Below are 11,022 nucleotides of genomic sequence, written 5' to 3'. Positions count from 1 at the left end.
AGAAGCAGGTCACGGGCTGGGCGGCCTTGCCCGGCGCCGGCCCCTGGAGGGGTCCTGCCCCTCTCCCAGCCTGGGCTGTGGGGTTCGTGGAATGTGTGGTGCCCCCCCCCACCCCACTGAAGGCGCTCTGCTGTGTGTGTCGGGGGGCGGGGGGCAGGCTGTCCCTGAGCGCCCTGGGCTGAGAGAGGCAAGAACTGGAACCAGGAGCAGGGAGGGCGCCAGGGCGGAGGACTCTGCCAGGCGGGCGTCTGAGATCTGGTCTCGGCTCATCCCGGTAAAGCCACTGTGCCTGCGGGTAGAGACAGAAGCCGACCGGCGTTTGTTTTTCTCACCAATTGGCTGGATGGGCTCAGGAGGCAGTGGGTCAGGTGCCAGGCCCGGGAGCCAGGGAGCCCTGCCGGCCCCTCCCAGCCTGACGTGCCTGTGTCTCTGTTGCAGGGCGGCTGGTGGAGCGGGGCCTCCCGGGGCCAATGAGCGCCCTGCAGTCCCGGCGGGGTCCTGGGTGAGCCGGAGGGGCGGCCGCCCCGTCGGCACCATGCCAGAGACACTCCTTCTCAGGTCGGCCGGCTCCATCCTGAGGACCGTGTAAGGAACCAGGGGCCAGCCTCCTCCAAGTGGCGCTGGACCTCGAGTCACCCCACCTAGTCACCCCCGCCCAGTAGTACCAAGCATTGTCTTCTCCTAACGCCCCTAAAGATCCAGCAACAGGATGAGAGCAGATGTGCACAAAGCACTTTGCAGGGCTCACATGTGCTCACGGGCAGCACCGGGGCTCAGAGAGGCGCAGCGGCTTGCCCGCAGTCACACAGCTAGTGACGTGAGCTGAACCCAGGCAGGCCAATTCTGACGAACCTCAAGGCTATATTGTCTCAAGAAAGCATTTACTGAGCACCTCTTGGGTACAGAACAGTGGTCTGGCTGCTAAAGGCTGAAAGGGAAGGCAGGAGATGACCCCCGTCCAGGAGGGGCTCCCATGGGAAAGCCCTTTGGACTCGGGTGTTCCCCGACGCAAGTTTGCCGACCTCCCGTCCTGCACCTCAGTGTGCCCCAGGGCCTGAGGACAGAGCTTACCAAGCCACGTGTGGCCTTCAAAGCCCAAACCTGAAGGTCCAAGGGCTGGGAGAGTGAGAGAGTATTGGGGATAATCCCTGCAGGCTCCCTGAAGGAGATGAATGAGGCTCGGTTCCCATCATCCCCTCTGGCGAGAGAGGAGGAGAAAGGAGAGGCCACCCGACCAGAGGTGGCTAGGAGAGGGAATGTGGGCCTCCGCCGGCTCCCGCCTGGCCCCCACGTGCACGGTGCATTGGCACACACACGCCCTTCCAGAGCTTTCTTGCTCCTGAGCTACTGGGCAGGTGCTAACGACATTCAGTGTCTGTGCAAGAAGAGGAAGCAAGGTGCCTACAGGGTGCGTGTGGGCAGGAGTGTAGTTTTCCAGAAGGCCAGGAACACTGTGCTAGCGACCTGCGTCTGGCCACGGCGCTGGTAACCCTGGTCCCATCTCACCTGCGGGTCCCTGAGCGGCTCCCGGGGCTGTGCCGTCCAGAGCGCAGAAGGGCCCACGTGCGTGTGAGGGGTCAGTGCAGTGGGGACGTCCCCATGTCACGTGCCTTCCTCTGAGGGTGACGAGTCCCACTCTGGAAGCCGCGGCCCCTGGCTTCCAGCCGGCTGTCTCTGGTCCGGCTTCGCTGTCTTGTGCCCCCTCCTCCGGCGGGAGCGCAGATGAAGGTGAGCGGCCATGTGCCCAGGGCTGTGCCTGGGCACAGGCCCCAGCGTGACACCGTGGGGCTCCCTCCCCGGCCACATTCTGAGCGGGCCACCAGTGGTAGTTACGGTGCCCTAGGGAGCGGGGCCGTTACTGGACGGCTGGGCTCAGCCAGGTCCCCGGAAAGGGACCTGATCTCGAAGGCTCTGGCAAGGGAAAGGGCATGCTTTTCTCACTTGGAAAATTGGACTTGGCCTTCTCTAAGGCATCCAGGGTCCTTCGGGCACAGGGTTTAGGGGGTTGAGTAAGACCCTCATGGGTCTTACTTACGTGGGCCACCGCAGGGTGAATGAGGGGTCCCCGTCACGGCAAGCAGAAGCAGGGGACCGGCTCCACCCTGTCCCCGAGGGGAGGACAGAGCAGGACAGGGGAGTGGACAGCAGCACATCCGAGCCACGAGAGACTGGCGGGCGCACTGGGATGCCGCGCGGGAAGGGCCCGTAAACATGATGCCGACGCTTGGCTCCGGCTTCCTGGGCGGCGGTCTTTTCCTGTAGTCTGGGTTTAGTTGTTTTAAACCAGTTGTGTAAACCAGTTTAGTGTGTTTTAAACCAGTTTACACAAATTTTACTAGTGGGGGAAGTGCTGCCTGTGCCTTTGGAGGATTCACAGACCCGTCGCAATCACACCGGTGTCATCTGAGGGCCAGCCGCCCCCTGCTGCTTTCAAAGTCCAACCCGCTTCAGGTGCCGGGCGCACCCCGCGCTGGCACCGCTCATCCTCCGGACGCCGCTGGGCAGTGTGGACATTGCACCAAGCCCGCGCGGGGGCTCACGGTGGGGGGCCCTCTTTCGGCCATGAGATGTCCGTGCCCAGAGCTCGGGGCTGTTTGTATCAGCACAGTCCTGTCTGTCCCAACATGGAGGCAGCATCCCCTCTGGGACCCCAGAGTAAGGATGGGGACCGATGACCCAAAGCCATGTGCTCAGAGCCCTCTGCCTGGCGCAGAAGCCCTACCCCAGACACTCATACCTTTCACCCCTCCCGCGGCCTCCCGGGGACAGGTCACCTTGCTCACACACAAAGTTCACAAGAAGGGGGCCACCTCGGCCCCTGCTCGGCCCCCTTGTCCCCATGCCCTTCCTTCACAAACTCCTGACGTCTTCCGATTTAAAACTTATCAGGTTCTTAAGCAGACTGCCGCCCAGTGGGCCTGGGCGTGTTCGCAAACTTAGTTTGAGCCTGCGGTACCAGCAAGGAGTAAGGCCGAATGTGACAAACAGGTAATTGGCCCAACAGCCTGGGAACTGGGTGGGGATGGGACTAGCCCCATCCGATAGGCAGATGGGACTTCCTGGAGCCAGGGACCTGCCTTCGGGGCTACCGTGACTAGCTGCGCAGGCTGCACACTGCACAACTCCAGTAGGTGCTGTTTGCACAGCCAAGTGACTGTGAAATGCGTCCCTGGAGATGTGCGGGGCTGCATCCCTGCCGGACTGAGGTGTGTACTGAGCTCCATCTGCTCATCCCCCGGAGGCTGAGGTCCGGCCAGTTGAACCCTGAGGAGGCGTGCTGCTGCAGACCGATAGGAGCTCCTCCAGCCTCTCGGGCTCGCCGGCTGGAAGGGAGATCCGTAGATCCGTTGCCCAGAGCAACCATGCCCGGGAAGCAAGGAGGATCTGGGCCGGAGCTCTGGCCCACGACTATCCTCTCCGTGGGGCGAAGGCCTAGGGCCCCCCGCAGGCCCTCTTGGAGGAGAGGCCCCCCGGGGGCCTGCATAGGACCCTTGAGAGGCCGGCACCATCCTCAGCTGCTCAAAATCCCATCCAGATGGGGACACTGAGTCCAGAGAGAGCCGTGCACTTGCACGGAGCCACCCAACAAATGGGTGTGGAGCAGCCCTTAGAACCTGTGGGAGAGGCTGGGTGGGCCGAGGGTGACCCTACAGCTACTGAGGCCTTGCTCCCTGACCCCCACGGGGATGCAGAGCTGCCTGCGAGGCATGGAGAGGCCAGCGGCACCCCCAGGGTGCCAACGTGGGTGCTGGGCCAGCACCGGGAAGCCGGGCCAGGCCCTGAGGATCTCACGTTGTTTCTCCCTTCCCCTCCAGCTCTCCGACTGATGGGCAGATACTCTCCAAAGAGTCCCTCAGCCATGCTGTCACACCCTTGTCCCCAGAGGAGGTGAGGGACGCCCAGTTGGATTGCTCAGGTGAGCGGGCAGGGAGGCAGAAGCGGGTGGGGGAGTCCCAGGATGTGGGGGGCCAGGACAGGTGGAAATCCTGTGAGCCCCACGTCCCCAGGTCGGGGGGGGGGCACCACACCCCTTTCCTTGTGGCCGCATCCGGGCCAGGCCTGAGGGAAGGCAGTGGGTGGTTGGGAGATGGAGGCGGGAGACAGCTGGGGCCTCCCCGGCGTCCAGGCTGCCGGTCGCCTGGGCAGAGGCCCGTGGGTGGCAGCTGGCAGAGTCGTTTGCAGGCTTGGAAAGGCACGTGCTCCTTTAAAGCCCTTCACCCTCAGATAATTGCACTTTAAGGGAGGCAGAGTCACCATTTACCCTGGACAGTCATCAGGATGACGGTAGCGCAGCGTTTGCTCATCACTGGGCTCACGACAGAACTGTAGCAACAGCACAAGTTAAAAATCGAAACAGTAGGTGCCTGGCACAGAGGGTGGCCATCTCCTGAGTTCTGCGCTGTCCTTGGGGTGGTCCACTGTTGCCGTGTTGTCCCTGTCCGGTGTCACCTCTCGAGGACACAGCAGCCCCTGGCAGGGGGGTTGCTGGTAGTCTCAGTGGTGGGTGTGTCTTTGTGGACCGACCTTGGGTCTGCGTCCACCTGGCGCCCCCTCCTGGTGAGACCCGGTGTGGGTTTCAGGGAGCAGGGGTAGTGTTTGAGGTGGTGTTGGGGCCCTGACCTGGTGAGGGTGGAACCAGGCAAGGGGTGGGAGGCGAGGCCTGGGACCCCTCCCCCAGATTTCCTCTGGCCTGGCTTTCCTGGGTGGAGGACGGGCCTGGCGTGAGGACAGGGGCAGAGTCAAGGCGAAGGCCACCATGCCCATTACACGAGACATAAAGGGGCGTAAGGAGGGCAGCTCCTGGGGCGCCCCAGGCGCCTGGCTCCCCGGGGAGCAAATGCCAGGTGCCTCCCCCCACCCCTTCTGTGGGAGCTGTCATCAATGCACTCCTCTCCCAGGCTGAACATCGCCGGCCCAAGGGGCCTCTTGGCACCGTGGCTGTCAGCAGGCACTGGGAAAAGCTGCCCCAGGGGACCGGGCACTACTGAGGGCACTGCCGAACAGGCCCCCTCAGCCCCCACGGGCCTGGCGTGTGGCTCATGCTCTGCCCAGCCTCCCCCCTGCAGCCCCCGTGTCTCTGGGGAGCAGCTGCGGTGAAGTGCCCGGCTGCTGGGGGGGGCCCTTCTCTAGGATTCCAGGCAATTCCAGGCTCTCAGCTCCACCTGGAGGGGGGAGGGGAGGGGGAGGAGACTAAGGGGTGGGCTTGGAGGGTTATGAGGGGGATTAAGTCCTCCTGCCCCCTCACAGCTGCCCCCTAAGAAGAGGGGCAGACTTGCATTGAACTCAAGCCTGGGCTGGGCTTTGTGCTGTGGGGTCACTTGTCTTCATTTCATCTTCCAAGCAGCCCTGGGGCGGGCCCTTTGCATTCCCATTTGATGGAGAAAACCAAGCTCAGAGAGGTTCTGTGAGTCTCTCAGAGTCACACAGCTAGTATGAAGTAGAACTCACAGCAGGCCACGCTGCCTCTTTGGGCCTGGATGGCAGTGCTGTCCCCTCCAGGCCTAGCTCCCTGCCTCCCCTCCAGTGAACTGCTGGGCTAGCAGCCCCCTGGGCGTCTTGCCTTCAGGAATGAGCCTGGGTCTCCTTGAGTTCCCCAAAGCTTGAAGTTCCTCAGCTCCGGTCCAGGCCGGGCTCTGAGCCGGAGCGGGGTGGGCCTCCTGAATCGGGCCACAGAGCTGCCAGAATCTGACCCTCACACAAAGGCAGCCTTGTATCAGGGTCTGGAGACACATTTCTTTCTAGCTCTTTCTAGCTGAACATGACGAACCCCCAGCTGGAGCAAGGCAAGGCCAAGACCACAGGAAAGGGGAGGGGATCAGGGGGAGCAGCTGCTGGGTGGGGGGCCTTTCCCCCACGCCCAATGGGGAGCTCTGGGGCTGGGGGTTTCTAGCCCCATGAGGCCCCTGGCGGGTCAAGGGCATGCAGGGCCACACGCTCTCTCTCACTCTTGCCCCCGCCCCCCCCCCATGCTTCAAGGGCATGGCTGGAAGAAGACAGATACCACCCTTGACCTGGGGGCCCCGCAGCCTGAGGCCAGGGACAGCTCAGTTAAGCCCAGAGTAGGGCTGGGGTGGGGTGGGATGGGGAAAGGGAGGGGAGGGGAGAGGGTGGAGAAGGAGGGAAGGTGACTGCAGGCATCACTGTCACTGGGTGTCAGGCAGGGACCCAGGGACCGAGGTGCCCATGCATCCCCCCCTGGACATTGTCCAGACCCCTCCTGGTTGTCCCTTACCTGGCTGTTCCCAGCCCGGCCCTGCCTGTGCGTGTCATCAGGTCAGGTCGGGAGCACCTGTGCCCTAGGGCTCCATGCTGAGCTGCTCACACCCCAATCCCAGACCTCTCTTCTCTCCAGCTGGTGGAGACTGGCTCGGGGTCCCCTGTGCATCTCCTGAGCGCGACTGCCACAGTGGCCCCGAGCCCACGTCATCCCCCCGCAGGTCCCCCAGAGCCCACATCAGCACCCCTCACAGGTCCCCCCGAGCCACCCCCACAGGTCCCCCAGAACCCACACCAGCCCCCCCGCGGGTCCCCCAGAGCCCACATCAGCCCCCCTGTGTGTCCAGGCCTGGACAGGTGGAATTCTGGGGCAAGAACAAAAGAGTTAAAACAATGACCCTGGAGGGGCCCACAGAGACCATCTCGTCCCTCCAGATTGTAATTCAGATGGGGAAACTGAGGCCCAGGGAGGGCGGGGGTCTGCCCAGGGTTTCTGTGCTTAGTGGCCATAACTCCACAGCTCCTGACTCTGGGGCCGGAAGGCTGAGGAGTGGCCAGCAGGTGGCTCGGGTCTCTCCCCAGAACTTCCGGCAAACCTCAGTAGAGCCCAAACCACATTCTAGTGCATTCTGTACAAGGCCTAGACAAACTTCGGCCCCAGGCGGGCCTTGTCCTTATCTGGAGTCCCGTCCCGAGGCCGCCATGGCCTCTTTCTCTCATGCATCCCTGACAGCGCCTGGCATGGGGCAGAGCCGTCCCTGAATGGAGTGGGAGCGTCCTGGCACTCATCCCTGCCAGGGCTCTGCGGCAGGGACCTCAGGGTCCGGTGCTCAGAGGAGCATTCCCAGAGAAGGGTCTGTCCCAGGCCAAGAAGCACCTTCCTCGGAGGGCCAGTGTGCCCTTCCCTCGTTCGAGGCCAGTTCCCACGGCAGGGGGGAGGGCGGGGGAGGCATTTTCTCCTCCCAGACATGGGAGAGTGACTTCTGCTCTTCAGATGCTTTTATTCTGGACCCAAGGAAAATGGCTCCCTGCCTGCCCAGCCACCCCTGGCACAATGGGTGATTGATAAGACACAGGCAGGGTCAGGCTGTGACCTGCACTGAAGGGGTGAGAGAGACACAGGGCGGTGTGTGGCAGAGGAGAGGGAGCAGGGGAGGGGAGGAGGGAGGGGAGGAGGGAGAGGCAGGCTGGGAGGGAGAAGTGCAGACAGGCCTTGGTAGTGCTCTGGGCTGCTGGGTGCCGGCTGCATTCTGCTGTCACTCGAATGGCTGGGAGCCTTTTGGAGCGGCATCCAGTCGGGACCCAGGGTGCCTTCCTGGGTGACAGGGACCTTGACTGGGTCCTGGTTGTGCCCTTGGCTGTTACTGTTGCAGTGAGCTCGTGCCTGGCGGATCTGTGTCCCTGTGAACTTCGAGGTGGGGGGCGCGGGCACCTCGGGGCACCTGGCTGGCTGGGTCAGTAGAGCATGTGACTCTTGATCTCAGAGTCATGAGTTCAAGCCACACATTGGGCGTGGATCCTACTTCAAACAAAAAATAATGAAAAGATAAAGGACTGGTAGGCGGTCCTGGTTTCTTACGCCTCTGCCATCAGCCTGGGAACACCATGGCTCTGGTCCCTCCCTGCGGCTTGGTGCTGGTGTCCCAACCCGTGGCAGAGGGTCGGGGCACTCGGGCACCACTTTTCCCTCCCCCAACAGCATCCCCAGGGGCCTGGACTGTGGACCCCCCAGGCCTACCCCCCGTTCACTGACCAGCCTCTGGGCTCAAGGCAGCCGCCAGGACAGACTGACGTCTTGTCCCACTTTGGCCCTAACCTGGCCCCCTGGGACTCAAGCCCTCTCACTCCTGGCCTGTTCCCCAGCCCCCAGCTAGAATCTCTGTCTGTATCCCTAACATGCGAATCCCTGATGGGCATCATGCTCTGTGTTGCCTCCAGGGCGCCCACATGGGGACGCAGAGTCTATCGGAGAGAAGGGAGGGGTTTCTGAGACTGAGCACGTGAGCACAGGTCGTGAGTGTGACACTCACGCACGTGCACGGGACACACATTTCCACCCAAAGGCCACTGGGGGCATTACCTGGTCACTAAACGTCCTTTAAATGCCTCATCTCACTAGAGCCCAGGGTGTGGCCGCCCCCGTGGACCCCAGCCCCTGCTGGACCCCAGCCAGTGACCACAGTACCGTCTCTGCATCTCTACTCATGTCACTTCCTGGAAGTGTGATTTCTGGCTTGAAGCCGACTCTGTCTTGGAGCCCGCTGACGTGTCTCCCGCAAGCCCCCAGTTCACATTCCCAGCCTGCACCCCGGCCAGCACTGAGCGCCGTCTGTTTGCCCGGGGGCCTGGCTGCTGCTTCCCCCCCTCCACTTTCGGAGAGAGCCAGGTCAGCAGGCGGGCTGGCCACTGCATCCAAGGAGGTGGTCATGAGGACAGGAAGGGAAGGAAAGAGCGTGGGAAGCGGCCAGGGGCTCTGGGAAGTCCTCCACCTCTGCTCCCCGCCCACCCCGGCCTCCGTCACCCTGTATGTCAGCATGCCTGCACCAGGGAGACCTTTGTGGTGGGTGACGTCGCGGGCCTGGTCCAGGGCGTGGGGCTCTGTGCCCAGTGCTGCAGTCGGGGGACAAGGCTGGGGTCCACGGCTCAGGCTTGTGGGCACGCGCCCTTCCCAGTGCTCTGTCCACCTTGCTGAGAACAGGGCTTCTGACTCAAGGTCCAGAGACTTCTCCTTGGACAGGGATGAGGCTGAGCGGTGGGAGTCTGTAGGAGACAAAGGGCAGCGTGAGATGCCCCGGGCTGGGCGACGGTCTGTCTTCCTTCTGGGCAGCGGGCACGGGAGGCCGAGGCTCAGCAGACTGGCCAGACGGACCCTGAGCAGGGCCTCTCGAGGGCCTGCAGGGCAGAGGTGGGCCTGGCCTGGCTCTCACACGCAGGCGCCTGGGGTGTGGCGGGGAGGAGGGCCCAGCAGAGCCCCAGCTGTGAAGAAGGGTGTGTGCTGAGGTCACGGGTCAGGAGCCCGTTGGGGAGGGCCTTCCTTAGAGGCCACACTGGGGACACCACTCTGTGGTTAAGGGGAGCCATGGGAGGCTCTTGAACAGGTCAGATCTGGGTTCAGAAAGGTCGCTCCTGGAGCCCCAGAACTCAGCTGGGTGTCAAGAGAGGCAGGGAAAAAGCCCCGGGGCCTCGCCCCAGCGCAGAGCCAGCGGCCCTCTGTCGTCCCTCGAGCGGGGGCCCGGCATCATGAGGTGACACAGCTGACCGGGGAAGGCGGCCAGGGACAGGAGAGCGGAAGTTACATGAAGGAGCTCTGTCTAAAATGTCCACCAAAAGTCCAAATGCTTTTCCCTTCTGACCCAGGGAACCTTCTAGAACTCCCTCCTTCAGGGAGCCTGGAAAAAGGTGAATGCTGGGAGCCGTCTGAGTGTCGGGGCGGGGGAGGGGGACTGGCTGAGATGTGTGTCACAGCCACCAGGGACTTACTGGGGTCACAGAACTAAGGGTGGGTGACTTGGTCCACATGGTGTTTTCTAGAAATGTGAGCCAACATTTACAACTCCCGGCCGTCGTGTAAGCCTTGGTGTCCATTCCTGCTGGGCCGCAGCTCCCTGGCTGCGCCCCTCCGGCTGGACCGAGCCCCTCCAGTCCCCACTTCCCGCTTCCTCCCTGACCCGGAGGCTGGGGAGAGGGCAGGCCCGTCCCTCGTGAACACTGCACTGGCCGAGTCTTCACCAGGAACAGAGAAACAGAAGGAGGCTAGGACAGTGAACGAGCAGGTTCTCTGTGGGAACCAGACTCTGTCCTGGGGGTTCCCAGGGGGGCCCTGGAGCACTTGGCCTCCAGTTACTATTTGTTAGGACAACACAGGACCCACCTGCCTCCCGTCCCCCCCAGGCATTTTGGGTTTAGTGCCCTTGATGAATGCAATTGTAGCAGGACCCTGTTCTGTGCTTCAGAGGAAAAACAGCAGCACCAGCCAGACGAGAGGAAGTCTGACCCCTCGTGCAGAGTTGTCAGGCACCATCTCCTTGGGTGGCCCGCCCCATTTTATAGCACACTACTATGCTGTTCCCTATTTCTTAGAGCAAATATGCATTGCTTTGTGATTTAAAAACAATTGTGTTAAAGTTAACACTTTTGGTTGGCCGAGAGAAGATTTAGCCACAGATTCTAAAGCTTACTGCTGATCTTGGCAATGGGGTACATAGGGGAATGTGGGGAGCCCAGTGGGATCCCTCCGGGAGATTCCACCTTTTCTGGTTTTTGAGCCAGGAAGCTTCAGGCCAAGGAGACCTGCCAGCTGCCCAGGACTTAGAGCGACTTTACAGAGGTAGAACTGTGTGGCATCAGATTTACCCCCTTCAATGCAATACTTTCTCACTTTTTCATTGAAAAAAAAGTCATTTTTTCAGTTACTTGGATTTTTTGACAAATTTTTTTTTGGATTGAGCTTTTTATTTTTTTATTTATTTTGAGGGAGAAGGAGGGTGAACGCAGGTTGGGGAGGGGCAGAGAGAGAGAGAATCCCGAGCAGGCTCCTCGCTGTCCGCCGCTTGCCCTACACAGGGCTCGATCCTACGCACCGTGAAATCAAGACCTGAGCTGAGATCAAGAGTCGGGCGCTCAACCGACTGAGTCCCCCAGGCCCCCCTTTTTCAATTATTTGCATCAGTTGCACCAACATCAGGGCCGTCCAAAATTAGGCCTTTCCACCCCCCCACCCAAAACCCTCCTTGTGCGGGTCAGTGGTGACTCTGACGCTGCCCAGCCGTCGGCGAGCTCCGCTCTTCCGCGACGGCCCCGCCCCCG

The 11,022-nt window shown here is 61.9% G+C and overlaps 1 protein-coding gene across 4 annotated transcripts in view; it reads left to right on the top strand.

The window, feature by feature from the left end:
* ACSBG1 (acyl-CoA synthetase bubblegum family member 1) overlaps positions 1–11,022 on the top strand; it is a 39,428-nt gene that overhangs the window by 12,512 nt on the left and 15,894 nt on the right. For 3 of the 4 annotated variants that reach the window (XM_029950198.1, XM_029950199.1, XM_029950197.1), the window contains exon 2: positions 3,816–3,916. In XM_029950198.1, the coding sequence (XP_029806058.1) occupies positions 3,816–3,916 (101 nt within the window). Of the gene's footprint in view, positions 1–2,889; positions 2,989–3,815; positions 3,917–11,022 lie in introns of all 4 variants that reach the window. The other variant, XM_029950200.1, reaches the window with a different exon arrangement.

The sequence above is a fragment of the Suricata suricatta genome, chromosome 9, assembly GCF_006229205.1.
Source record: "Suricata suricatta isolate VVHF042 chromosome 9, meerkat_22Aug2017_6uvM2_HiC, whole genome shotgun sequence".
Lineage (NCBI taxonomy): Eukaryota > Metazoa > Chordata > Mammalia > Carnivora > Herpestidae > Suricata > Suricata suricatta.
This window is presented reverse-complemented; position numbering and strand designations above follow the sequence as displayed.